This window comes from Nipponia nippon, unplaced genomic scaffold, assembly GCF_047370975.1.
Source record: "Nipponia nippon isolate SJK-2023a ecotype South Korea unplaced genomic scaffold, ASM4737097v1 scaffold_3, whole genome shotgun sequence".
NCBI classification, from domain to species: Eukaryota; Metazoa; Chordata; class Aves; order Pelecaniformes; family Threskiornithidae; genus Nipponia; species Nipponia nippon.
This window is the reverse complement of record NW_028262347.1, coordinates 32,956,467-32,983,628: the sequence shown is the minus strand read 5'-3', so window position 1 is coordinate 32,983,628 and position 27,162 is coordinate 32,956,467. Positions and strand designations below refer to the sequence as shown.

Here is a 27,162-nt window from a genome sequence, read left to right as displayed (position 1 = left end):
CCTTACTTATGGTGAGCAATGCTCCTAAATCAGCTGGCAATACAGTTGTCAAGTGACACAAGATAACTCTTTTTACAAGGCTGTCTTGCTGGCTTCATAGGAAAAACTACCTCCCACTGGTCTCAGCTGGGTACCAGGGTTGGGGGAAGGATGAGTGGGACATTAAGTCCTTCCCCAGCAGTGATGTGGCCATGATAACACACCTACGCAGCTCTTTATCTCAGAGCTGCAAGCAACCGTCTTAAGCAAGATCTTGTCTTGTTCCAGTTGGAAAGCATTTTTATTTTTACGTTTTATTTTTATGTTCCTATGGAAAAAAAAATAGTTCTCACAACAGACAAGTCTTTTTTCTGTAAAGATTTCTGACAACATGAAATGTATTTTGTTTCTTCTCTTTTAATTCGCCTTGGTGCTAAAATGTTATTTTTCTCATTAAAAATTATGACATTTGGAAAAAAAGTATGCGCAGGAATAAACAGCATGTGGGATGTCAGCCTTGGATTTCACTGATAAAGAACTGCTGGGATCAGGGAGCACAACGCCAAGTCCTGCCCTGCAGAGAAACCAGCCGAGAGCAGTGAAACACTCGCCTGCCATTCAGCCCTTCTGCATCGCCATCCCGGGCGGCCTCACAGCCCCGCTCTGGGGTTGCGTGTTTGTTTTCCATGCTAGCAGAAATGATCAAGGCATTTCATCAGGGCAAAACACAACCGTTCTTCCCCCAAAGACTGCTTAGGGAAGAAAGGAAATGCCTTTTAATAATTGCAGTTGTGAAAGAAGAAGAGAAAACCATGGGCTGGTGGAAAACCCCCAGATTCAGGATTGGGCAGGAACGTGCCGATTCCAGCAGGTGGAGAAGGAGGGAGAAGATGACTGGGCTCTGGCAGGCATATGCCGAGCGAGAAACCACGCCACAGTATGCCACTGGCAGTATTGCTCTATCACCTCTCAGTCTTCTCTTTGTCTCGTGCTAGATTTTGTCAGAGCTCCTCAGATTTGGATGCATTTCCATTTACAGCCTATTAACATATCTCTATAAATATTATTTGTTTCTCTAATTATTCTGTATTACTTAACAGACATACACCCCTCCATCCAGTGAGGTCTTTTCTCTAATTAGACATGGGTTTTCCTAATTTTATTTCTCAGTGATGAAATAATGACATCACATTTTCTGAAGATTCAGGTTGTTCTATGAATTTGGGTGTCATAACAGTTAGTTTGAGAGGAGCTCTGAGTCATGATTTAATAATGGGAAGAAAATAGTAAGTACCGCGCCTCAGGGAAGGGTGTAACAGTAGCCATTATCTGGCGCTGAGGGCAGATGAGCTCTGATTAGGAATGAGACCTGTTTTTACAAGTGTGATCACTGGAATGCAATGAGGGAAACAGCCAAATCTCTGTGCTTGGATATCTCCAGAAGAAGAATGTGTACCTTCTTAGATGACTTACGCTGGTCAAAGACAATTCTCTGGCTCCGTTGGAGGGACAATCTGGTAACGGCCCCTTGAAGCAGTACTGTATCACCCTGTGATCCTCTCTGGCCTTCGATTCCACGCTTTTTCTAATTTAATGGGAAACAGTGGGAGTATTCTTCATTGCACATGAACAGCTGTATGTTTAGTGAGGATTTAGCACGATGTTTCCCTGAGTCTGGTGGGGAGAATTTTCTGATTATCAAACTGTGAACTGTCAGTGGCATAATTTCCCTAAGCACTCAGGGAGCAGTGTTCTTATGGTATTTACATGCCTGGATATACAGAGAGCACTGCCAATGCCTACTGGTGCCAAAAGTGGTTAGAAAAGAAATGATTGAACTCCAGAACTGGATAATTTGGAAATACCGTAATGTGCCTTTCTGCATCTTTAAGCGTATCTTGTAAAGCCTGACGCCAAGTGACTTCAGCACCTAATCCTGCTGTCAAAAGCACTTCAATCAGGTAGGAACTGCTGTGAGTCATGCACACGGACAACGAAAATGGGGCTATGAGGCAGAGTCTTCAACCCCACTGACTGCCCAGGACTGGTCATTTCAGCTTGCTGTGACTCACTGGGCTGCCAGCAGCAGCAGCTCAGAGGATGCTCCAGCAGCAGCAGAGGCGCCTCTGCTGCCGGGAGAGACGAAGAGAGACAATGCCCTGCTCCATCAGGCACCCAGGCAGCAAGCTGCCCTTGCTCCTCAGCCTCCGCCAGCTCCCACTGGGGCTCTTCTAAAAGACCTGGATGCTCCTCAACAATAAAGTTAAATCCTTAACTCATTTAGTTGCCTTTCCTTCTCTATTTTTCCTTAACTCATCTTCTGTGAAAATGTCAGCAACAGCCACTGCTAGTTTTTCTTGCATGAGATTTGACTCACAGTTAGGCATATGCTCTGTTTATGTTTTCTATGTGTAGAACCAACAGCAAGCTCAGCCAGGGAAAGGACCCACAGTAGTTACCTGACAGCATACAACACAGTAATGTATCAATGAAGCATTCAATCAACTAATAACAGCAGATAAGGGAAAGCCAGAAAGATCCACTCACTCTTATGTGTTCTGCAAAATGAAAAGCTAATTCCTAAGAACTAGTCTATGGAATTGTATCCCGTGTTCTTGAAATCTCTATATGCTGTAAATATCATGCATAGTGAAATGACTCATCCTTTAAAGGCTCAATTTAAATCAAAGAACTCTTGGCTTTTTTTTTTTCTTAAGGATAAGCAATAATTTATTTCTCTTTCATCTTCACAATTATCACATACTGCCCAGCTACATGACCAATGCCACTACATAACACAGGAGAATTGCCCACCTACACTTTACTTGGACAAATACAATTGCAATTTACAGATTAAATGTACTGTACAATGTGTAGTTGGAAAAATGTCATTCCTATCTATACGATGGGATGTGGCATACGATTTATAAACAGATGCAATCTAAGATGTAAAACTTTAAAACTTGTTAAGCCAAGGATACAGTATAAAGCATTTCGTTTTGGTATTGTATTGTTACTAAAGTAGAAAAAAGAAAACTAGAGAAATAAATCCAGATCTTAACTTACAGGATATGTATTAGGTTAAGAAATTAACTGGCTTGTCCACTTTTTTTGTTTTGCTTTTCTTTTTCTTTTTTTTTTTCTACAAATGAATAATATGAATATATTGCAGGATAAAGAAAGACTGCCAGATAAAGAAGGTACCATTATTTGAAAAACGAATGAAAAATCACCAGGTAATTTTGCTTACAAAAAAGGTCAAACTATAAACAGTCACAAAATATATAAAAATGCCACATTGAACGAGGCAATTGTACTCTACCTAAACTGGTAGTATACTCTCTGAAAGAAGTTGCGTTCATACAGTAGTAACTGATAAAAAGGCATTGTGCACTCTTGTGCCATCTGGAGATTTAGCACCATGTGTCATCAGTTCTTGGATTGTCATCCAGTTGTCCAAGATTTTCTTGTTTCTCTTTTTCATCATCTTTTTGTGACTCAGTTCAATAATGTTAATTTCCTTTTTGCCCTCGCTGCCACTCTGCGGACTTTCCTTAAGACACTCCAGCCTGCTCCTCATCATGAACTCCCGCCGCCTCCTCTGCTCCTTAGCTCGCACCAAATGCTGCTTCCGCTCTTCCTTGCTCCAGTAGCGACCCATCTTCATCTCACTCATCGTATCATCATCTGTCGTCATCCCACTGCGCTCCTCTTTAATTTTTAAGGCACGTTCCTTCAGGATTCTGTCTCGAACTGGTCTCTTTGTGATGTACCTCGTCCCATCACTCCTTATTTTCACTTTCCATTCCATCTTGGGTTCCGCACACTTCTGCGAGTCTTTGCACATGCTCACCAGGCTGAGCTGGCTTTGGGCGTACTCCACAGCAGACTTCTGCTGGATCAGTTGCATATAGCTTTGATAATGCTTTGCATGAGCAGGTATATTCCCGTACCTGTAAGAAGAGCTGTGATATGGAGACAGGTAGGGAATGTGCTCGCTGCTCTGCTTTTCCTGGTCTGTGAATTTGCAGCTTTCTGATGCCAGCACGGCGTCCTCAGCAGCACTGTTCTGTTCAGTGGGTTTGGTTTTGGCTGAGGTTGTCTCCCTGTTGCTTTGTCCTGAGGATGACTGATTAGCCACAATTGTGCTCCTCAGGTTTTTCCTGTTGGTTATGCTGATCATCCTCTGGAGAGAGTTATCAGGGGATCGCTCCACAGTCAGTGGAGTGCTCCTGCAACTTTCGGCCGTGTTGTAGGCACTGGAGCTGTCCTTGTCGGACTTCTCAGGGTGCTCCATGATGTCATCCAGTTTGCCTCTTTGTACATCTATGCTGGTGTTATAATTCCTGAACCCTTCGTCATGTAAAGCCCAAATGTCTCCGTACTGATCTCTCACTTTTTGGAGCCGGTGAGCTTGCATAATATTCTGACATTCGAGTTCAATGTTCCTCAGTTCCTCATTGAGTAGCTGCAGCTCATGCTCCACTCCATCCTGCTCTCTTCTGTTGCACTCTATTGTGCTGCTCGAGTAATACAGGTCGTACTCCCCGTGGTTTCGAATCTTGCACTTCAGTTCCAACAGCTGCCGAAACCTTTCACATTCCTCCTCTGGGTTTCCTATGAAATCAGACTCAATGTATTCCCCAGACACAAAGCTTTCATTGCACTGGAGCTCAACACTTCCTAACGTGTCTTGGCTGTGGCCCAGCTCCTGTTTGGTCTGCAGGGTAGCGCTGTTCTGCTCCTCAGGTGCATTTTCTTGCTCCGAGCTCTCGTCATTACGCAGACTTTCATCTGTAGGTCCCACCCCACTGTCCTTCTCATGATTGTTGGATGATGAGGTTGCGGTGTCTGTAGTGCCATCCTCCTCTTCGTGCTTCTTTGGCTAAAAAAATGAGCAAACCAAAATGATTATCAAATGCAGACCATATTACATGAGAATACTTTCCAGCTCCGTTTTGCTTAAACAGCTGGGACCTGATTTAAGCCATACTAAACCAGATCACCAAACAGCAGTCCTACTGCTTATAGCTTTTAAACATTTCTGAGAGTCATGCTGAGGTGGCCATACCGAGTGAAGCAGATGAATTACAGCACTAGTGACATATCTTCTAAAGTTTGGAAAGAAATATTTCCCTCTCTAGCTAAGCCATCTCTTTGCAATGCTTAAAGATAATGATCACCAGATGGTGCACTGTTTTTGATTCTGGATTATGGCCAGAGGCTGGTGGAGCTGAAATCTTCTCAAACTTGGGAAAAAGCTTCAGTACTGGTAGCACTTCAAAAAAACAGAGCAAGCAGCCAATCAAAAATGACTAGCACAATCTAGGAAGGTGCAAAAAGACTACTTTCATGAGTGTGGTTTTCTTTTTTTTTAACCAGTGAACTCCTTGTTTGCTCCATGGAGACGGGCAGGGTTGAAGCCTGCAGAGGGCTAGCCTGTTCTACTACCCCCTCCATGGCCCTCTGTCAAACTTCTTGTTTTGAGTAGTCTTTTTCCAAAAGACTGTTCATTTTGAATCCTAGGATTTTGCTCAAGAAGACCTCTCTCTGCTGCATCCCTGGAGACTATTTTTGCTCCCTAGTTAGAGTTTATGTTCCTTAGAAATAAAAACAGCCTTTTACCATTAAGCGTAGATCAACACTGAGTGCTCGCCATGGGCATAATGTCAAGCTTTTAGGCTGTTGTTTTTTAATTCACACTCCACTCATTGTACCTAACCTATTTATATTCTCAACCTATTTATATTTGCAAAGAATGTGAGATAATACCTCTCTGAAGAGATAGACGCTTTTTATTTTTCAGACTGGATAAGCAAACAATTCCCCCCCCCCTCCCCTTACAGAGCAATCATGCAGAGTGCAATTTATATGGCCTGTTCACCAAATATCTAAGTGTACATAGTACCAACCAAACGCTGTTTCTTTTTTACGAGGTATAATTGCATAATTAAGTATAATGGTAGTAATAATCAAGGGAGAAAAAAGGTACAGTGCACCCAGTGAAAGGAAACTAACTCAAAGAGGCCGCTGTCATAATTCCCTTTTTCTCTACTTTGACAGACAGTAAAACAGGATGAAAATGTGTCTCCTATCTCACTCTTTCTCCTCTCTTCATCTGCATCTCATGATCACACACCCTTCAACTGGTTTCGTTTCTTCAATTGTTAGGAAAAAATAATGGCCTAGTCTCAGGAAAACAAAAATAACCTCCACCCCTGAAACGCAACGTAATAACGGAATAAAATAAATACTGAAAGAAACACACAAGGAGAATTCAGTGTCTGTGGTGGACCAGTTAAAAATGTCTGAAAAGATGTTTTAGCAATTTGTTGTCAGACAAGACTTGCAAAATCGTAGCATACCTTTTACACTCATCCTTTTGCAGATACAATGTGCAGCTGATAACAAAATGCACAATAAATGTATGATTCTCATGTAGCTCTGGCAGCCACGCTGGCAATATGCCAATTACTCTCACTCTCCCCAAATGCAGAGAAACTCTCCCCTTGAATTTGAACACCATGGGACAGAATGTATTCAGTGTTATTCAAGGGCTCATGCAAAGGCTCAGTGTTTCTTGATGTTGTAGGGTCAGAATTTTCCAGAAACTGGACTTTGAAACTGCAAGGGACAAAGGCAGACTTTCATGAAAATTCTGCAAGTTTTAAAAATTCAGTGGTATGTATTTTCCCAACCTGAGATCCTCTCAGATCTTTCTACTTATCTGCTTAAAAAACAAGGGTATCTTGTTGTCACAGAAAGAAGCAATAATGAAGAGTAGTACCAATAACACTCTAAATAAATAACTATTGCAGAATTGTTTTAGAATTATCATTTATCTATTCTTTCTTTCCTCAGCTTATGCATTGCTGTGAAGGTGTATAAGGTATATTGAAAGATTTTTTATTAAGGCTATTGTTATATTTTTCCAAAGTGGCTGCAACACTTTAGTTCCATTTTCAGGAGTAGCTGGAGAAGTGGTGGGAATGCAACGTCTTCCCACATCATCTGTTTTTTAAGAGTTCCTTAAAACTTAAATCCCCTGAGGGTGAGTGATGTAGCACAACTTGCGTCCATATGACTAAACTCATCTTACCCCCTAAAGAGAGCTTATCCATACTGTGTTAGCACAGTTATACAGCTTACAGGAGCTGAGCTCCACGATGCTTCCTCTGATGTCTCCAGTATGGTGCCACACCATCAAAGCATATAGTTGAGCACTTCTGAAAAATCCCTTAATGTATCTATTTGTATAGACGTTGAAACAGACTTTACAGTTGGGGACCACACAATCAACACTTTCGAAATTAGTGACTCTTGTTTTCCACGCCACTTTCATCAACAATTTAAACTTTGCTCCTTCAACTTCCACTTGATTTAGACTGAGTGAATATAATACACTGCCATCTACTCAAGTTACACTATCCATAATTAACACACACACACAAAAGATGTAAACAAAGCAAACCCCATCTTTCCAGTGTAACGGAAATCAGATGGGTGGGATTGATTTCACCAAATGAAGTGCCTATAGTACAGGCACCTGAATGTCAGGCATTCACTTTGGCTTCCCCTCCCTGTCAGGAAGAAACACGCACCTGTACAATCAGATTCTTTTCATCCTAAAGAGACATCCATATCATGTTAAATCTTTCCCCACTACGTGGATACTTGCAGCTATTTCAATTAAGAAAATGGAAAAGTAATACAGATATTTATTGTACTGCATGTTTTTGAGATATATTTTTTAAAAAGTCCACTGTGACACAAGTAAGGCAGCCTCTGGCATTTCTGTCCTGGACTTGTCATTCTTACCAGAGCTCCTGAACATGTGCAGACTGAACAGTCCTTTACAATATAAGATTATTTTAATTTTATTTTGAAAGGTAGCAGGCCTAATTCCAGGTTAAGTCCCTTCTGAAAAACAAGAGATAGTCTCCAATTGTCAGTGCATTGCTTTTGTCAGTGTTATCTATTATCTATTCCAAACAAAGTGTTTGTTTTCAAACGTACCTTGTCAATCTCTTTTACAATTACTTCTGTTTGAAATACCAAAGGGCTCCTTAGGCCTCATCTTTGCAGTGAGAACTCAGATAATGAGAAGGCAAACCTGGCGGTGCGTACAATCAAGCAATAAATGAACCTCAAAAGATTCTGCATTTCAGCTCCAGCAAGCATTCATGCCTATAAAATGGCTAATCTTGCAGGAATTCAGGCACTGTTCTGTTCTCATTTTACAACTTATGATGTACATTGGGACTCAAAACCCAGGCTGCTACTAAAGTTTGAAGGCAGTGAGATTCAGTCGAAGGTTTTAATAAATGTAGCTGCTGGGCTTTCCAGTCAGTCTCTGACAGTGAGAGGGAGACTGTCCACAGTGAGAGGAATCTCCAGTGGCAGGCTAACCACGAGGTACTCCAGCCACGAGGGAAGACGGATTGATTTCAGTGGTGCACTAAACGGGAAAATGCTCTTCTGCAAACAATGCTGTTCTTTTAAAACAGGCCTCTCTCAAAAAAGAATTTCCCCCAGATATTTTCACTGCATTTCAGCTTTGAATGAACTCGAATGAATTTTTTTATCCAGTTCTTTCTCTTCTTAATAGGTTTTGATATATTCCATGATACCGATAAGAATTTCTGCATGGCAAACGTTAGGTATTCTTCTGAAAGTTATCTCTGCTGCACAATGAACCGCAATGTTGTAAAGGGAAAGGAATACAATCAGTTATAAAAAATGGAGAATTACATCTTTCCTCGAGATTTATTGGACTATTCTACACAGAGAAGATACAATTCTTGATTAAATTCTGTAGAGTGGCTCAAAAACATACAGAAAAGACACGACTATCTACTTAATTCTTCTATTACAAACTGTACCAGATTTTTCTGTGACAGCTCATACTAAATGTTAAAATGGCAGTCTGTAAAACAGACTCGTATTTGGAAGGATATTCTGCTATAGTGTGTATTCATTCCTGCAGCTCTCAAGATTCATGACAACAGATGATAATGAAGCCAGAGGACTGTGTTTTGGTTCACAAAAATCAAGGTTGGCGTTAGAGCGAAATCTCTATGGCCAACTGTGGAGCTTGAAGATACTCAGCTTGGCCACTGGCAGCTGCAATGAGAGCAGTTTTATTGCTCCGACGGATTATGTGATCCACCTCAGGAAACTGCCAGGTTTCCCAGCCTAACAAGGAGTAAAGAACCAGTTTTCTGACTTGCCGAGTCACTACACAGAGTCTAGAGAGACAGCAGCTGTCACAAATTACTGACGCCCCATTACACACCAAGCTGCATCTGGTTGATTCGATTACTCATCAGAAGGGCAAAGAAATGTCTGGCTGTCCTAGAATTACTTCAAGCAGCCCAACGTCAGACACTGACATGGCACAAGTGACCATAATTTTTTCTAGTGTAGCTCTCTTCTACAGTAATATAAAATCTCAATAGGGGAAAAAAAAAACCCTATCCTTAGTATAAGATCCCAATGGGGAATAAGCAATCTCAACGGCTTCTGTGAAACCACTTCACAGAACACTGCTGCTCAATAATTAACACTATCTGCAACCCAAATTCAGTGAAAAAGCCAAAGCTTGATAAGAACTTGGGAGTGGAAGTGAAGTGATTTCAGAGGCCCCAACACATCATGTGAGGGGCTAGTAGGGATTTGCAGATAGAGCTGCTCAAGAATTTCCTCCAGAAGTGGGGGTTTGTGTGAAAATGTCACTGTGCAAAGGAAATTGCTTTGTGAAGAACAAGTGTTCTTTCTGACAGGAAATCTTTTGCTATCCGAGACAAAATTTGTGGTTAAAAAAAATAAACAAGATGCCAAATATCAGTTCAAAGTAGCTAGCAGTGTAGTAGTTAGCACATTTAACCTGGGAAACTGAGGCTTGGATCCCTGCCTGGAAAAGAGGATCATAACTAAAAGGGCACTATAAATCCTGTTGCAAGGCTCCCTTCACCTCTGACCCTGGAGTTATTCCACTTTGTGTAAATAATTAAATGCTTGTGAGATCAAGGATTTGTAATCTGATCTATCATATTCCAGATAATTGACTTAATTATGCTGTCAGTGTCTCTGTCCCAATGAATATTTAATTTATGTACAGTAAATAGCTTTAATAGGAGCTATCACCTAGTCAATAGCCCAGCGTCGAGGCTGGAGGGGAGGTGAGGAGGAAACAGGCTAGATGCCTGTGGACCAGGCAGTGAGATATTTGAAGCCAGGTCTCCCATTAGCCAAACAACCTCCCTGGTTTCCAGAAGAAGGAAGGCTCTTACAGTCCTTCTCCCTCTCTTCACTTCAAAGAAAAATGCCTCAGGCTCTGCTTTCAAGCAATTCAGAATGGGGAAAAAAGTCTAACTCACAAATTTCTGTGCGTGGAAAAACAGGTTCTCCCCAGCTGCACATACACAGAAGCCAGGAGATGAAGTTGGATTTTATTTCCTTGGCTCCACACAGGTGTGCATGCTGACAGATCACCTGATTCAGGTGTGCATAAGGTCACTTATGCCTTCCACAATAAAGTACAGCTGAGAAGACCCATCCCTTGATGAAACTGTACAGCTGGGCATGCACACGCATCTTTGCCGTAGTCACACTGCTTACAGCACATATGGGCAGGTAAAAGTCGGGATAGCAGCAAGCTGAGACTATGCTAACAATCTGCTTATTTGTCTCCATTAACAAAACAAATGCCGAGCTGTGCGCTGTCGGTATAAGAAAAATACACTTGTATTACCAAAACACCTGTTGTTTATTTTAAACACCTCTTCCATCTTGTTTTGCAAGCTCTCTGGTGCAAGGGCTGGCTCATGCCTCACATGCATACAAGAGGGACATCTATCTCAACTTGGAGCTCTAGGCGCCACACTGACACAATTCATTAAAAAAAAAAAATTGACATAAAATACAACAACGTAAACCCCAAACACTTCAGAATTAAAGAAGAAAAGCCATATTACTCTGAGAGTTCAGAGAAAATGAGAAATCTGCACTTATCATAGCCTCCTAAATTGTTTGCTAACTTGTGATACTGGGCCTAAGCATCTATTGTTCTCCTTTTCCTTACCTACAGCGTGCCAGAGTTCACAGCATTTTAGAGACAGAATTCTATCAAAACCTTTGACTCCATTTTACAGCATACCATTTCATTCGCTATTAATAAAAACGTATACCTAGCAAAATTTCGAATGATATGTTTAGTAGCAGTCCTACCTGCTCCACCTCGTTAGCTGTGTACTGCATCGCTTCATTATGCTGCTCTTCCAACATTTCCAAGTTTAACTCCTCTAAGAATTCATTCCTTTCATCATCCAGCCACCCTTCTTCCAGCTGCAAAGAATACATTAGTACATTATATTATGTTAGCAAGGACACATGCTAAAACAGGGTAAACTCAAATGGCAATGCTTGACTAGTTCTTTTTATCCTAATGATTCTCTTCAGAAAGCCAGGCGGTAGGAGTTCGCGTCTCAAAAAGAGAAGAAGAAAAAGAAGGATAAAAAAAATGGGACTCTTAGGCCTTTTATCCTTTCTTGAAACAGTATGACTGATTTTTTCCCATAATGAAGGAGACTGCACAGCACAGACATTATTTCCTTTCAAAAGGTATGAAAGGCGCAGCGCATAATCCTGAAGCTGTCATGTTCATTACTGCCGATAGCTCCCGTGCTGAAAGAGCGGCAACGTTACTAATAGGGCCAGGAGGCAACCGGGCTCTTTCCTCTAACAACCTCCGTCCCAGCGCTGTGCCCTGCTGCCGCCACCTCAATAGAAACCTTATGTTGCGTTTCTGTCACCATTTTCCCATTGATCTTCCAGGTAAACAAACAAACAGAAGAGGGTGACAGAAAGATGTGGTGATTTGAAGGGAGGTTATTTTTGTTCTTGCGGTGTGCCTGGAAGCAAGGCTTATCTGTTTGTTTCTTTCTTTCCCCAAGTGTAAAATAATACTTTGACATTTGGCGAAGACAATGTTGCAAAAGGACAGGAGGGGATGCTATGTTTTCTGTCAAGTGAGTATATCCTTTCCCCACACCCACTTTGCACCCTTCACATCTTTCTAAACTGATAAAACAGGCACCCCTGGCCAAAACCGCTCGTCTTTCCCATGTCGTTCAATGTGCACATGCCACACATCCATTTGTATTTGTAATCCCTTGTCAGATGGCACACTCCGTTGAAAAGGAAAATACTGGTCAGTGACACTCCTGGCTGTAACGACTGGACCATAGCAGAAGGAAACACTTATTGTTCTGTTGCTGGTGAAGGAACCAGAGGAAGAAGGTGACAAAAAGATGCTAAAAGTCTCAGCATTAGAGAACTACAGGAGTCTCAACTATTCATGTCCTGAGACAGCAAGAGCAACGCAACATGGGCCAACACCTACAGCAGCAGAAGTACCACAGCATCAAAGCCAGGAGAGCTCTGGCCACAGATGCCAGTCAGAAAAGTTACACCAAACCAGCAAGTAGTAGTTCAAAGCTACACAAGGAGTGACTGATGTTGTGTGGTACTTCTAGCTGAATACTGGCAGGAAAACACTGTTTCCTTCACAAACTCTGATGTGGTTTTGCCCATGCCAATGAACTCTTTCCTCTCATAAACAACATGAACCTTTCACCACTTTCCTTAGCAAATCCAACCTCTAACAGTTGGGGATTAGAAGGAGGCTTTTTTTCTTGAGGACATGTAATTTTTATGTTTGTCCTCAATGGGACTTTCAAACCATTCCCTGAAACACCTGGTACTGGCCACTAGTTTTGTTTAGTTGTCTTGTTTGCTTTTTTTTTTCCAGAAAAGCATGAACACAGCCTTCCTCTACCATAAAGGATGCAGCTGAATTTCCCTCATTTGAGGAAATTGCAGATATTAACATATCTGGAGGATGATAGATGAATCTCACTTGGGCAAATCTGCTGCTTTGGTTGTGGCAGACCCAGCTCCTAACTAACAGGAATGCTTACGGTATGTTACTACAGCTTTTAGAATAAGATACGGCGTAGTATACATCTGCACTGCACACACTGTGTGCACATACACACATGTGAATGCACATGCCTGTGCCATTTGTTTACATACCAAACAGGCTGTGTGCTCCTCCGGTGCTCTGTTTCAAAACTTAATTATTCATTGGTATTCACTGCACAAACAAATGGTCAGAGAAGGTTTTCTTCCCTGTTACCAAATGAATGTTCTCAGTAGTCACCCTTCAAGATTGCAATACTGCCATTACCATTTTCTATCTAGAAATAAAAGCCTGCTTAATCCTGCTGTCTTTTACCAGAGTCAAAGCAATACAACTAGCAGAAATCGGTTTGTGGACAGCCTGATTTCAAACATACTACGGCTTTTTCTTCAGTTTTGTATCTTATGTTCTTAAAACATATAAATTAAACAAAAAAACCCAATACCAAAGCCCCAAAACACACTTTTATAATTTGAAAGGAGCATCCATATGGGAAGCTATATTGGTACAGCTAAATAACTCCTTATCTCATATTGATGTAACTTTTTCATGTTGACCAGTCTAAACAAATACAGAGAATGAACTTTGCCTGGGCATGTATTTTATAAGTGGCTGGGTTTCTGTTCCTTGCTGAAAAACAAAATCTTAGTGAAAAATAGTAAGAATAATATTGAAACAACTCTTTTAAAACTTCTGCAACTTCCAGTCAGGGCTACAATTTTGCAATATAAACTGATGCATGGCCTTTTTTTTGTGTACTATGTCATCAGTTTTATGGGAATTGTTCAGATTCCTGAAAAACAAAGGAAATGAATGCTGAAATTGTGAATCTTTTATAACTACTGTATTCAAGTAGAGATTCCAAGTGGTACTGAATTACACTTTCTCAATTTAATTTATACAGAGTATGCAGCTAGTGAGACTGAGAATATCAGATCGATAGCATGAGAGACAAATGGCAACATAACCAACTCTGAATTGTTGGCAGATGGAGAGAACAGTGACAATGTAATGTCTTTTTGCTTTGCAATGGCCTATAAACAGAATATAAAGGGAAGTACAAATAGTACTCTTCTACTCTACCTCTCCTTTAGTCTGATGATCAACCTAACATCTGTCCCCTACAATGATATAAAAAATTCTTGGCATGGCAAGATTCTTGGCATTGACATAATTTTATTTTTAAAACCATAGAAATGTTTCTAAAAGCTTTTGGAAATGCACCTCCCAAGATACAATTTGTAATGTACAAGCAGGTTTTTGTGACCAGGGTGCTTTGAAAACAATTAGATCCAGGTTTGCTGAATGGCATTGTAGTGAAAGTCCCATAACTGGTACATAAATGAACAGTTTAAATGCCTGCTTATAAGTACATAGGATAAAAAGAGCCATCACCAACGACCAACTACAGCTTTGTGTAAGTTCATATAAATGACAGAGGTAAGCACGGGAAATTTATCTTCAGAACAAATAAGAATTGTCTAACAAGTAATACAGAGTTTTCAAGTTCTACTTCATATTTTACTAATATCATATTAGTGCTGTCAGCTTTATTTGTATACCTGCTTACTCTGTCTGCTGGAAAGGAATTGCTTAGTTTTGGGAGAACAAGCCCTAGTAATATCATGTTATTTTCTTTGTTGGCTAAACAAGGGCACAGCTCTGCAATTACCTGTTTCCTCCTTTTGTCAGGAACTTTGGCATTCCTATTTCTCAGCAGTTCATTACTTACAGTGACAGTCAACGTACAGTATAACCCAGGTTCTGGCTCAGTGCATCTGTTTAGTCTAACCTGCATCTCCGGTCTTGCGACCAGCAACACGATTTTCTTGCATTCCTCGCTGGAGAGCAATGCCACTGCCTCTTCCCGATTCTGGACATCTTGGCCATTTATCTAGAAAACAAATGAAAGTGGCACATTAGTTTCTATTTCCACAAAGCAACACACAATAAAGGGCAGATATCAGCTCATTTGTGCTGAATGTATGGACAATGAAACTCACGCAACGGGCTCATCTTCAGCCCCTCAGTGGTAAGTGCCTTCACTCAATTATGCGCTTACTGTAAGAGCTGTATCGATCGTTGAAGGATGGCGGACATCAGAGGAAGCAGTTATGTTCATAAATGTCCAACCTGCGCCCTGGTAACATACATCTAGCAACACAATTAACCAGCCCCTGACAGGTGACGTTCATCTTTCTCCGTTCAGAGTAATGGAAGTGTCACTCTGAGATAATAGTGCTGGTGGAAGCAAGACTGGTAATGCTACAGCTGAAATCAGTCACACTGTATGCTGATAGAGAGCCAATTAGAGAGCTACAGTATTATCTCTCACCAGGCAATACTTACAGGCCACTGCTTATTGCTGCTCCATTTAATCATTTTATATTTGTGCGGACAGCTTAGTATCCAGAACCACACAAAACATATGCATCCCCCTTACAAGGGGATAATCAAAATAAAAGTGGTTCTCCAAAGAGAACATGCTTTTCTTGCTACCTTTCTCCTATTCTGTCACCTCATTACAACAGCCATGTCCATGACTACATGGTAACAAACACATTTTGCATTGTCCAAAACCCTTTATTGAGGAAATCAAATAGAAATCTTATTTTCCATATGTGTTTGGTTTTGTCCAATTCACAGCACAAGAAGTGGATTATTCTCATTGCGGGAACAAAAAAAATACTTGGGCTATTTGAAAATGGGTGAAAACAAAACTGGAAGACAGAAGGATCTGAACATTTGGGGGAAATAAAATCTTGTAAGGGTTTGATTTCAAAGTAGAAGGAACTTCCTGGTTGAAAAGTAAAGAGAAAGTTGCTTTTCTGCACGTTATGTTTGGCCTGAAAGTCCTAGTCAAAAACACAGCTTTAACTCAGATTAAAGAAAACCCCAGTGTACTCTAAGCACTTAACTGGCAATGAGTGAAACGTCTGAGACCCTTCAAAGGGACAGCCGTGGTCTGTGGGAGACCAGACAACCATTTGGTAACGCAGAGGTGCCCTAACCTGAAAAGCAGAGATGCAGCCACAGAGGCCCAGGAGCAGATCTCTGGCGTGTGCAAAACGTCCCCAGCCACGATGGTGGCTGCTCTGGCGATTCCTATCAGCCAAGCAACTGCCCCTCTCCGGCACCGGAGGCGGCGACCCTGCTGGCCCTGCACAGCCTGGAGGTGCCCACCCCACACCAGCTGCACCATCATGGGGGATGAGCAGGACTTCAGCCTGCCCCACGGCATCTCACCCCCCACGGACCGCACTTGTCAGCCTGGGGGCTCACAGCTGAAAAGAGCAGAAGTTTAGGCAAGTCTCATTAGGGCTGTCCTTATAAAACCTTCCCCTTGACTTTGTAACATTTGATGTAAAATACTCAGGCTGTTCTCAGATGCTTAAGACGACTGTGAAGGTGATGGGAGAGTCATGAGGTTTGTGAGAATAAGAAGGGGATAGTTTCAGCTTCAAAAACATGAGGAAACCTGCTGTAATTTCATGAGAAATACATAAAACAGAATGTTCCCCCCATAGCCTTATCTGATGCCATCCGCCACCCACAGAAAATGCCCCCACACTCAAGGATCCGTCGCTCTCCCAGACTCAGTGTAATCCCCCCATAATGGCACTGTCACCTTCTATTTCTCTGAGTTATCTCATCAATAAGAGTAGATAGAGGGTCAATGTGCTTTCAGATATGAAAGTAAACCCCACATAACTCTCTGGGTGTTAACTTTAATGATCAAACTCATAGCTATATATCAGCACTGACATTAAAGTAATGCTCCAGTCTACAAAAGGATGGCAGAATTACCTATGCTTTTCTCTCGCCCCTGGAGTCTTTACTCACAATTGAAATGAATTTCATTAGGAACTGGAGAATGTTTGCCTGAACCTCTGTTGGCTCTCCACTTCACCCACAAATTTTAGAAAGCAAGGAAAGGAGCAGAAAATGGACCTAACTTCTATTTCCTTATTTTGAAATGCATAGAGTAGGAATGAAAGTTGTTTCTACTTGGTCAAATAAACAAAGGTTTTTTTCTGATTTTTGATAGTTAAAAATACCATTATATCCTGTTTGCTTTCTTCAGTAGGTATCTTATAGAAAGACGCAGAAGACAGTGCACTGACTTTTCCACTCCTAGCCACATCCCATGACATGGTCCCATCACCTTGCCCTCCCAGGTCCCACCAAGGGGCTCATGGCCCTCGCACCACAGCATCCATGTCTTCTGGAGGGGAACACTGTGAACATTCTCCCATTCCCAACCATACAGAGAATAAACCAGCAGCCCCTGAGTGAGCCCTGACATTAAAATGTAACCTATTATTTCCTCTCCAAAAGATGGGACACTTTGGTAAGCCAGCTCATAGGCCCTGTTGTGTTAGCTAGACTCCCAAACCTGATACCAGGGTAAGAGATACAGCGACAGGTTTCAGCAAAGACTGGAGGGAAGGAACAGGCCAATCTTGCGACAACCTGAAAGCTCACGTGCCTAAATTAATGAAGGGCAAATACGGAACTTGTTACAGAGAAGTGACTTGCCACACTAGGAACTACTTCTCGGGCTTCAGTGAAAAAAGGTCAAAATACAAGGGAAACTGACGGGGAACCAGAATTAAAATGCTACAATACAGTAAAGACTTTCCAGTCTACTGATTTTTGGTAGCTGTTTTGTGATTTTGTCACTAGTGCAAAAAAGCCTACTATTCCCTGCCAGTTGAAAATGGAAACCCACTGCCATTCTAGCTACTTCCCTCTCTTGTAGAGGTACGCTGCCTGCTCTCCAGAGCCAGCAGCCGGCCACCCTCGTCCACAGGGCTATGCTGTATCACACAAACCTACTTTTGGGGCAGCTCCTTAAATGAGTGGATCAACAGAAATGAAGGGGGGGGGCGGGGAAGCCAAGATGGTAGATTAGAAAAGAACTCGGAAAAGTGGTATTTTATTGGTGGAGGAAAGAAAATATTAACAAAAGTCTACTGAATCCTCCCCTCAAGTACGTTCAAGATCATCCTTCACTAACAGCACATCTTTTGTATGAAAACTCTTGCCATCTATGCTCAGCACGAGTGAGTTTTACCCAAATTTATGCGATCACTGAATGATCAGCAGGTCTCTGTGCTCATATTTATGTCTGCAGGATCCCTGTTTAGAATGTGACACTGAGATGAACATAGGGGAAATGAGATTTGCTAATAAATATGGCAAAAAAAGACATGGGACATAAGGGCATGAGCCAGAACGAGTTTGTCATTCTCATTTTTCAGTACACGCACTCTAGCTCCCGGCTATTGTGTTAAAAAACAGACAGACATGGATTTTCTCATCGATCACAGTAACAAAGAGAACTACCTTCCCTCATTAACAGTCCACAGAGAAGAGGGCACTGCACGTTTGTCTGAAGAAAGAGTTTAAGGAAGAGTCTATTGTCACATACTTGCAAAATGCGATCTCCTTCACGGATCCGGCCATCTCTGGCAGCAATGCTGTTTGGATCAACCTGCACAGGACAACATCCAGTAAGTGAACATGGAAAGATTTTTAGTGGAAACAATAACAGCTGCACAATTTGAAAAAGTAGCATTTCTACTCTATAAAGAGGCAATCTGAAGTTTCCTTTACAGTCATATGAACTCAACAGTTCTCTAAATAATTGTATGAGCTTGTTTCAGATAAAAGCCTAAAGACAGAAAGAGTTGGGAGTCTATGATTTTCAGATTAATACTTTCCTATGGCACCGTCAAGCATTAACCCTCAGCTGTCAGAGCACTAAGAATTAATGACAGCCCCTCTGCTCTGGAAGTTCACTATGGACTGAGGTGGTTCTGCAGCAGTTGATACCCCTATACAAATGTGCCTTGTCTTTAAGAAAGAAGCAGGTTTATTTCTCTTTCATGGAAACATTTATTATTAAATGATTGTCTCAGTTACCAATCTGTTACTTCCTCTGGAATTTTGCAGCTTGCGAGGAAACAGCAAAAAACCCCCAAGGATCTATGCAAAAGGACTGTACAGATCACTCACAGGTACTGTATATTGTTCCTGGTCCAAGTCAGTTAATTTTAAGTTAGTTTAACCTAAATAGATGTTTAGGGCTCCATTAACAGTTTATCAAAATCACTGTAGCTCATCCCTGAGCAATGACCTACTGTTCATTTCAGGGCAATTCGATCTATCACCTTTCACTTGATGGTTATCTTAAATCATATATTTTGCCTCATCATGCCATAAGCTATTTTTTCAAACCAAACATTTGAGTTGAGCATTTGGTTTGCAGGTTACATCCTCTACAGCTGTTAGATATTATTTTCTTCTTGTGCATTGTCACAGAAAAAAAATGACTCTGAAGTGCTTAATCAAGTGCAAAAGACAATATAATTACATTAACTTAAAAAGGTCTGAGAAATTTCTACCATGTAGGAAAACCAGCACATGTCAGACATAATCCTGGAGTGCATTAAGAGAGTCCTGCACTTTCTTTGTCCTCACAAGGTCAAACAGACTTTAACAGCAGCGCTTATGCAACTGGTAGAAGACTTATTCTTGGGTAGTTTTATATTAATTCCTCATTCTTGTTCCAAGGCTGTGCTTTTCAGCTTCTTTGACATTGCTTCTGGCCTGTGAATAAGCAATCTTGTCTTCATCCCCGTTCACTGATATGTAGGAGAATTCTCTCTACTGATCCTCTCTGTCCATGAGCTTCACTCAGAATTTAGAATGATAGAATCACAGAATATCTCAAGTTGGAAGTGACCCATAAGGATCATCAAGTCCAACTCCCTGCTCTTTGCAGGACTACCTAAAACTAAACCATATGATTAAGAGCGTCATCCAGACCACCTCTCTGGGGAGCCTGTTCCAGTGATGGACTACCCTCTCAGCGAAGAACTTTTTTCTAATGTCCAAATTTGGTTCAACATGTCACAAAAGCGACAAATTTGGAACACAGTTCACGCATGACAATCACCAGTGAGCTTGGACTCACCGGTGAGCTTGGACTCGCCAGAGTTCTGCTTTATTCAGAACAACAAAGCTCTTTGAAATGGCTGGAGACTCAAAGGGAGGTAGTGTGCCTGGAAGTCTTGTGGACTGACCCTGTGAAACACTAACACTCTGTGACACGTGCTGGATGCCATGTTTTCCTGGTGAAGCCAATGAAAAACTGAGGGTTCATGCCATCTCAGTATCCTGTATTTTATTTTTTGTGTGGCAAAAAAAAATTATTAGTCTTTCTGACATATTCCTCTCCCAAGCTATTCTCTCCACCCACCTGTGGTATGTCTGTGCATACCACAACTGTAAAAAAATCACAAATAATAGAACAATGATTATCCACTGTTATGGTTATCGAGGTAGTGGCAGGGGCAGAATGCAAGCAGGGTGTAGAAAAGGTGCTTTTCTCCTTAAAAACTCTGCCTGATTTCCCACATAAGGGCAGACTTATTTCAAAATTCAGACCATACTCAGACTGCTTTGTACTTCCCTAACTACGATGTTGTAGTTAAAAGCATTCAGATTAAAGATCACTAGTAATAATTACACTGCTTGGGCAACATAATTTAAACTGATAATCTAAATGAATTGAAAGTGACACGTGCTGGCTGACGGCTGACACTTCTGCACTCTGGTCTCAAGAGCACTTGCTCTCACGTTCTCCGGCACGTTCAGCCCTCCACCATGAGCATCTCCCGCGCTCCTCCCGTCGCCGTGCCCTTACCTCACTGACATAGATCCCCATGTCCTCCTCGTCATCGGTTCTGTAACAGACAGTCAGCCCCAGCTTCTCCTGGCTGCTAATGCGGCACAGCTCCACCTCCTACGAGGAAACACACAGGCTCGTATGGTGGCTTTTGCCAAGGGTGAAAAAAATTGTGTAGCACAAGGGCGCACCAAGCTGCTGACATACTCATACTGTAGGACATGCTCATATTCATGCTGTTTGACAAACTCATACTGTCTGGTCTTGAGACACAATATTTTGTGTGCTTCTTTAAGAGGGAAAATATTCTGTGAATCAAGAAGGGAATCCCAGTACATTGCAGGTTCAAGCTATACAGAAACAGTTCAGTAAGACATGCCAAACTTTGAGAAATATGGCTGTGCATCGATTTTGCAGTTCTTTTGCTTTTGGATAATAGAAGCTGACTTATAGTATATTACATAGTCATTTCAGTCCTATCACACCAACTATTGATTTATAGGATATAAGACAGACTGGCTACATATCAATCAATCCATCACCCAAGTGCCACTCCCTTCTAACAGCAATCCAAGCCATAAAGCAAAAACACAGCCTTCCATTAATAGCATAATTCCTTCCCTGGCCAGTTTAGTGCCATAGCTTCATTGCAGAAGCTGTTAGGTAACAGAAGGATGCTTCAAGGAATCTCCTGTGGAGCTGAACAGCCGTGGCATCCTCCTCAATTGTGAGATGATGCAGAAAACATATTTTTAGTGCCAGATGTCCCAGCAGTGGCATCTCATGAAAAGTGCAAGTTTTAGGGCAGATGGCACAGTGATAACTACTACATACACCCATCTGAGTTAAGCATCTTTAGGGTTTCACGGGGGAATCATTCACAAAAATGCAAAGCTGCACTTGGTTTGAACACTGTGAAACAAATAATTGTAATAAAGCACAATGAATCCAATAACACAGAGTATTAGCTTGGTTGCACATGGGAAACTTTAGCTAATATATGTATTTAAAAGGAATCTGCAGGTGACATTTGGAGCTTAACAGCTTCTGCTTTTCATGGCTGTGCAAAAAAAGAAGAGAGACCCATGCTTTAGGTCTCAGTCTGTGATACAGAGCTTGTCTCTCCCCATCCCCAGAGATGTCACGCAGATTAATCCATAAACAGGCACAGGGCGCACAGCAGTGAGGACTCATTACTGCGTCCGATCAAGTTGTGGGGACCAGGTGTCAAAATACCACAACTTACAGAAAAACCTGCAGCTCACACACATGGGTTAGCCGATGAACCCCATGCCATTTTCATTTCAGCTGAACACCTTTCACAAAGTGCATTACTATGGTTCGCTCCCCTGCTCCCTCACCAATGTACACATCTACACAGGTTCAGTACCTGCATAAATCTTATAAATTTTTCCCTGGACTCTGGACATTCAATGTCTTAATGAAAACTAAGAAAATACCATGAAACCTGTAGTATTCTTTAGTTTTTCTTAAATATGGCAGGAGTTTTAAATAGGGTGGTAAGAAGTGGAATTAGTCGCCAGTACCCATGTTATACATTGCGTTTGAAAGAAGAAACGTGGGACCGTGTTTTATTAGGGAAGAGAATTGCAGTGACCCGATTCTGGCATTGGGAGTGAAAGTATGTGTACTGAAGGGAGGCCTATTCAAAACCCATAATAATTGATGTCTCCAGAGGGAAAGAACACTTGACTAGAACTGTAATATTAGGGAGAAATTACAGCAACAAAACGGCTTCAATTACAGCAACAAGGTATACTTTTAAGGAATAAAGAAGCTTGCAGTCCCTTGGAGGCCTATAAGGAAGCCTAAATACACCATAAAGGACTGAGACTGGGACCTTTAAATCAAGGCAAATGAGGAGCTGTGCACAAGCTGAAATCCATTGACTTTCATTGTCCTGCCAGCACAACCTCCCGTCTCCCTGGGCTGAGGCTGGACAGGGGCCCCAAGGACTGCTCCGAACATAATTTCTTCGGTCAGGAATGACCTTGAAGTTCTTGTGGATGATTTGTGTCAAAATGTTACTACAAAGCTGTACGAATGTTTCAGGCTGCAAACAAACTGAATCCTTTCAGTGTGCTGGCTCAATGAGCAGAATAACTTAACCGTTTAGGGCATGAAAGATCAAAAGAAAATTAGGATGACTCTAGAAGCTCCATCCTGGGAGTCCAAGAGGTTTGCTAAAACTGTCTCAGGGAACCAGCTGGTGACAAATAGTAGTGACTAATATCCTCTGACTGGGAGGCACCATCCTTGGCTGCACGTAGTGCTTGAGTTGCCACAGCTTTCGTTTCTCCTCCCAGGAACAGAGCTTAGAGCTAAGATCTGTACTCAGTACTCTTTGGGACTACCTCTTTCCTAAATGACTGTATGGGGTGTAGTCCGATGACTGCATGGTCTGGTGACTGTGCATGGCTGTGGCCACTCAGAAGCTGTAGATACCTACGACTGAGATACTGGTACTTAGTGTTAAAGGCCCAATAAATGTTTCATGTTTTTCAGTCTAGACTCAAGCACATACTCAAGTAATATCTCAGCATGAGGGAGAAGCTGGATGAGGTCTCTTGCTTTGCATTGGAAGTCATTCCAGATAACTGCCTTTTTCCCACTGCACATATGCACTACTAACCTCACGGCATCTCCTTTTTTACAGCAAATGTGATACATCCTGGCCACATTCAAACAAATCAGGGTTGACAAAACATCTCTGGAACATTTAAGAACACTTTGCATAAAATATTAAATCATCACTCAGAGCAAAAGCCCACAAGCCCAATCTTTAGCTGTATATAGCAAGCACATCTGAAACAACTTCAAAAGAAAAGCAGCAACTGAGACACTAGAGAACCTGGACCATCAGGGTCAGAAGCATTTGACATTGCATTTTGCGACAGATGCTTTTTAGTGTTTTTTTTTTCCCCAACTGGTCTATAACAGAAGAAACAATAACTTTGGCAGCAGTAATGAATTTGTAAGAATGTAATTTCCGTCTCTGAAATCCCTTTAGATACACACACACACACATATATAGTTGCTTTCTCTTTGGGTTTTGTGTGTGTGCAGGTAGGGACTGAACTGACAGTCTTCAAAATTCAGCATTTTAAAAATCTATGAGAAAATAATATTTGGGAATTCATAAAGTGTGCCGACAGACAGATGGTGGGAGGAGAGGGACTGGGGAGAGAGCTCGGGAGATGACAGCCTCCCCCTCTTTTGGGCACTCTGGGGGCAGCCGCCTCTCAACACGAACAGTATTCTGCTGCCAAGTGACAGAAATCAATGCCAAATTGCTAAATCTTTGACTTGCTTCTTCTTTTCTCTGTGTGGGCAGAACAATAATTCAGTGCATTGCCACAGTGAAGACAATACTTTAAAGTGTTTTGCCATGAATTATTTGGTTAAAATATAGACATGGAAATTAGAATAAGGACTACCCTGCCTTGAAGGACTGGGATGCAAATTTCCAAGGTAGCTCATTTCTTCAGACACAGAAAAGACAGCAAAGAGGTGGAGCTCATGCTCTTGAAGGACTGAAAACTAGTTACACTGGTCATCCTCTAAAGTGATGGAGTAGTGGCTGTAGCCTCTGGCTCCCATTCGCTTCAATGATGGAAAACCAGTTTACAGGCTGTCAGCCTCAGGAGACATAAGACCAAACAAAGAGCTGTCACCTCTTTGGGGAGGGAAGGCTAGGTTAATACTGTCATTTCTCTCAAGTGGTAGAGAAGTAGATTATAAATGTCATCAACCGGGCTGTTGGCTTTCTAGAATTGCTGAGAAGAGGTTAAGGGCTATTAAAGAAGACCTTGTAAAAGTTTGCATCAGTTTGCAGTTATGGTGGATCTTTCTACTAAAAGCTAGATTACAAAGAGTAAAGCTGATGGTCTGTTAAAAAATAGACCATGAGCCCTTCAGTGACTGTTCTTAAACAGTCTTTTTGGGGCAAAAAGAGCTCTGCACTCTTCACGTTTTCCCTCCACACACTGGTACAAAGATTACAGCCTAAAAGGGAAGTTGGTAAAGTTTCTTCTTGCCACACCCAGAAGATGTTGACAAGAGTTATTCATCTGATGACCCTGTGCTGGAATAACTGCACACATGGCAAGCTTACTCTGCCTCATTTTTCTTTGCTGACCGCTCCGCCAGTGGTCTTTACTAAACCATGCACACCTTTGAATCCTTCTCCACTTTCTGTCAGGATTAGCTACTCCCTGTTCAACCCTCTTCAATCCATTTATAGTGCAGCTGAGCTCTGCTCCTGCCTCATGGCTGCCTGTCAGCCTCTCTCGCTGAAGGCTTCAAACCATCTGATCCTGGCACCCCTCTCCACAAACACAATCCTTCTGTCCTCACCTTCACAGCCCTTCCCAGTTCACTCTTTCCCAAAGCAACCCCTCACCCATATTCCCAGAAAGCAGCCTCACTCACCCTCTTCTCCCATTTCCCTCCAACTTTTCCATTCTCAGTAAGTGCCCATGTCCACACAGCCCCTGCATCACCTTCCTTTTACTCTGACTTTATAACCCATCCTGTTATCTCACCTATAGAAAACTATACTATACTATACTAAACTATACTATAGTAAAGAAATTACTGCCTGGTAAGCAGGAAGCCCCATCTACTACAGTGACTGCTTCACTGTGTATGAACCGTGCATACAGATGGGCGCTACCAAAATAACCTATTGTTACTGCCACTTTGTTCTCCTTCCTCTCTGTCATCCTCTGATCCTTTGTTTTTCTTGCCTTCTCACACTTCCATGTGATGAGAAGAAATTTTTGTACTGGTGGCAAGTATGGCAAACAAGAAATTAGAGCTCAATACAAATTAGTTCCGATGAACAGCAAGCTACACTCTTCCCAAGGCAGGAGATACTCAAAGCCCATAAACTTCCAGTGCTTGGAGGTGGCTTTGAAACTCAGAATAAACTTGAGATCTGACATATCGCTCGCGCAGAAACTGCCAAAGAGTAAGCAGGTTCAGGGAATTCCTGGCACGCTCTGTGGTAATATTATTTTTGTTGAATTTGACCTACTATACTCACAGAATTAGTGAAGACATTGATTGAATTCTTTCCACAGAACTGTAACTCTTGGGCTGCTCTAGTGCAATGGAGGTTTAAGGAGAAAAGCACTGCCCCAGCTCTAAAGAGTTTAGAGTCCAGTTGCTGGACACTATAATATTGTCTCATCTCATTCTACACCCATTTTTCATTTTTGTCCACTCATGACTTACTGGCTGTGAAATGCAATAATATTAGTTCACTGTATGTACTGTAGACCAGTATAAGTAACAAAAGTTAATCAATTATTCAACATTATTCTATAGTGTGCAAATATGATGCCCTAGGACTGGGAGTCTCCTGAGACTATGCTGACAAGGAAACTTGCCAATCCCCTTTGCAATTTGTGTAGGGAAACACACTGACCCTTTTCCAGAATGGAAACCTTTAATAAGGAAACCTTAAAAAAGGCTACCATTGCAAATGACAGAGGATGAACTTATTGATACAAGTAACTGGTTGCAAGATCAAGAAATGTAAATTTTCTGAAAAATCACCGGGTGTATTTTAGGTTACTGGGCATATGTTTGAGATTCTTCCCTGGATGATGCTCTACACTGAGGAAAGGAAATTTCCCTACCTTCTCAAATTCATCATAATTTTGAAAAAAATTAGTAAGATCTTGTCTCATAAGACAGTTTTTTAGCAGGTTTCCAGAAGTCTTCTGCCTTTAAGTCCCTATTCCCTGTTCAATTGTAACCGGTTTGGTGCAGTCACCTCATCTAACTTTTTGTGACTTATTTTCCTTATCTATAAGCAGAAAACAACGCAAACACCACCAGAGTAGCAGGACATAAAAGAATAAATGATTATGGAGTGTTTGAAAGGCACTGTAGAAATATTATAAATACTCTACATCCTTCCAATATTCCCCGTCTGCCTTTACAGCAATTGTTGCACACCACTAAAAGGACCAAGAGAGACTATCAAAATCGTAATAGCTATTGAGTTCCCTTCACCTGTACAGTATATCAGAGTAATGGGTCCCATGAACTCTGGTAACACCATTAGAAGGGACAGCACGGAATGAAAACACAACAGTATTTTTCCTAAATGGACAGTGTGTGGTCATTTCAGTTAACGTTTAAGTCCTTATTACAATGAGAAAATCATCTCACCGTTGAGACATAGTCAAATACCAAATTAATTTTAATTAGTGGTACTCTCCAGTGTAACAGAACCTGTTACTCATAGTTCAGGGTTTGTATTTTTGTGACACGGTAAGATAGAGGATCCTATGTTCTGTTTATGATACAGTCAACTATTTAATTTCTTAGCATTAACTAGCATCTACCTTGTCCCATTTAACTCCATTATCTTTAGAGGAAAAGAATGTCAGCTTTTCTTGTTGGTTATATATCAGTATAGTCCAGCCTGTAAAACCAAAACACTGTGCTTTCTTCCCTCTCCCCTTCGAAC

General features: G+C 41.6%; 1 protein-coding gene across 3 annotated transcripts in view; it reads right to left on the bottom strand.

Moving 5' to 3' along the window:
- Window positions 1–2,759: 2,759 nt before the first annotated feature.
- Window positions 2,760–27,162, bottom strand: part of PDZRN4 (PDZ domain containing ring finger 4) — a 253,950-nt gene continuing 229,547 nt past the window's right edge. For all 3 annotated transcript variants that reach the window (XM_087765330.1, XM_009466137.2, XM_087765331.1), the window contains 5 exons: window positions 20,676–20,774; window positions 18,396–18,458; window positions 14,754–14,855; window positions 11,209–11,325; window positions 2,760–4,864 (listed from right to left, as the gene is read on the bottom strand). In XM_087765330.1, the coding sequence (XP_087621456.1) occupies window positions 3,338–4,864; window positions 11,209–11,325; window positions 14,754–14,855; window positions 18,396–18,458; window positions 20,676–20,774 (1,908 nt within the window). In that variant the 3' untranslated portion in view covers window positions 2,760–3,337. The remainder of the gene's footprint in view (window positions 4,865–11,208; window positions 11,326–14,753; window positions 14,856–18,395; window positions 18,459–20,675; window positions 20,775–27,162) is intronic.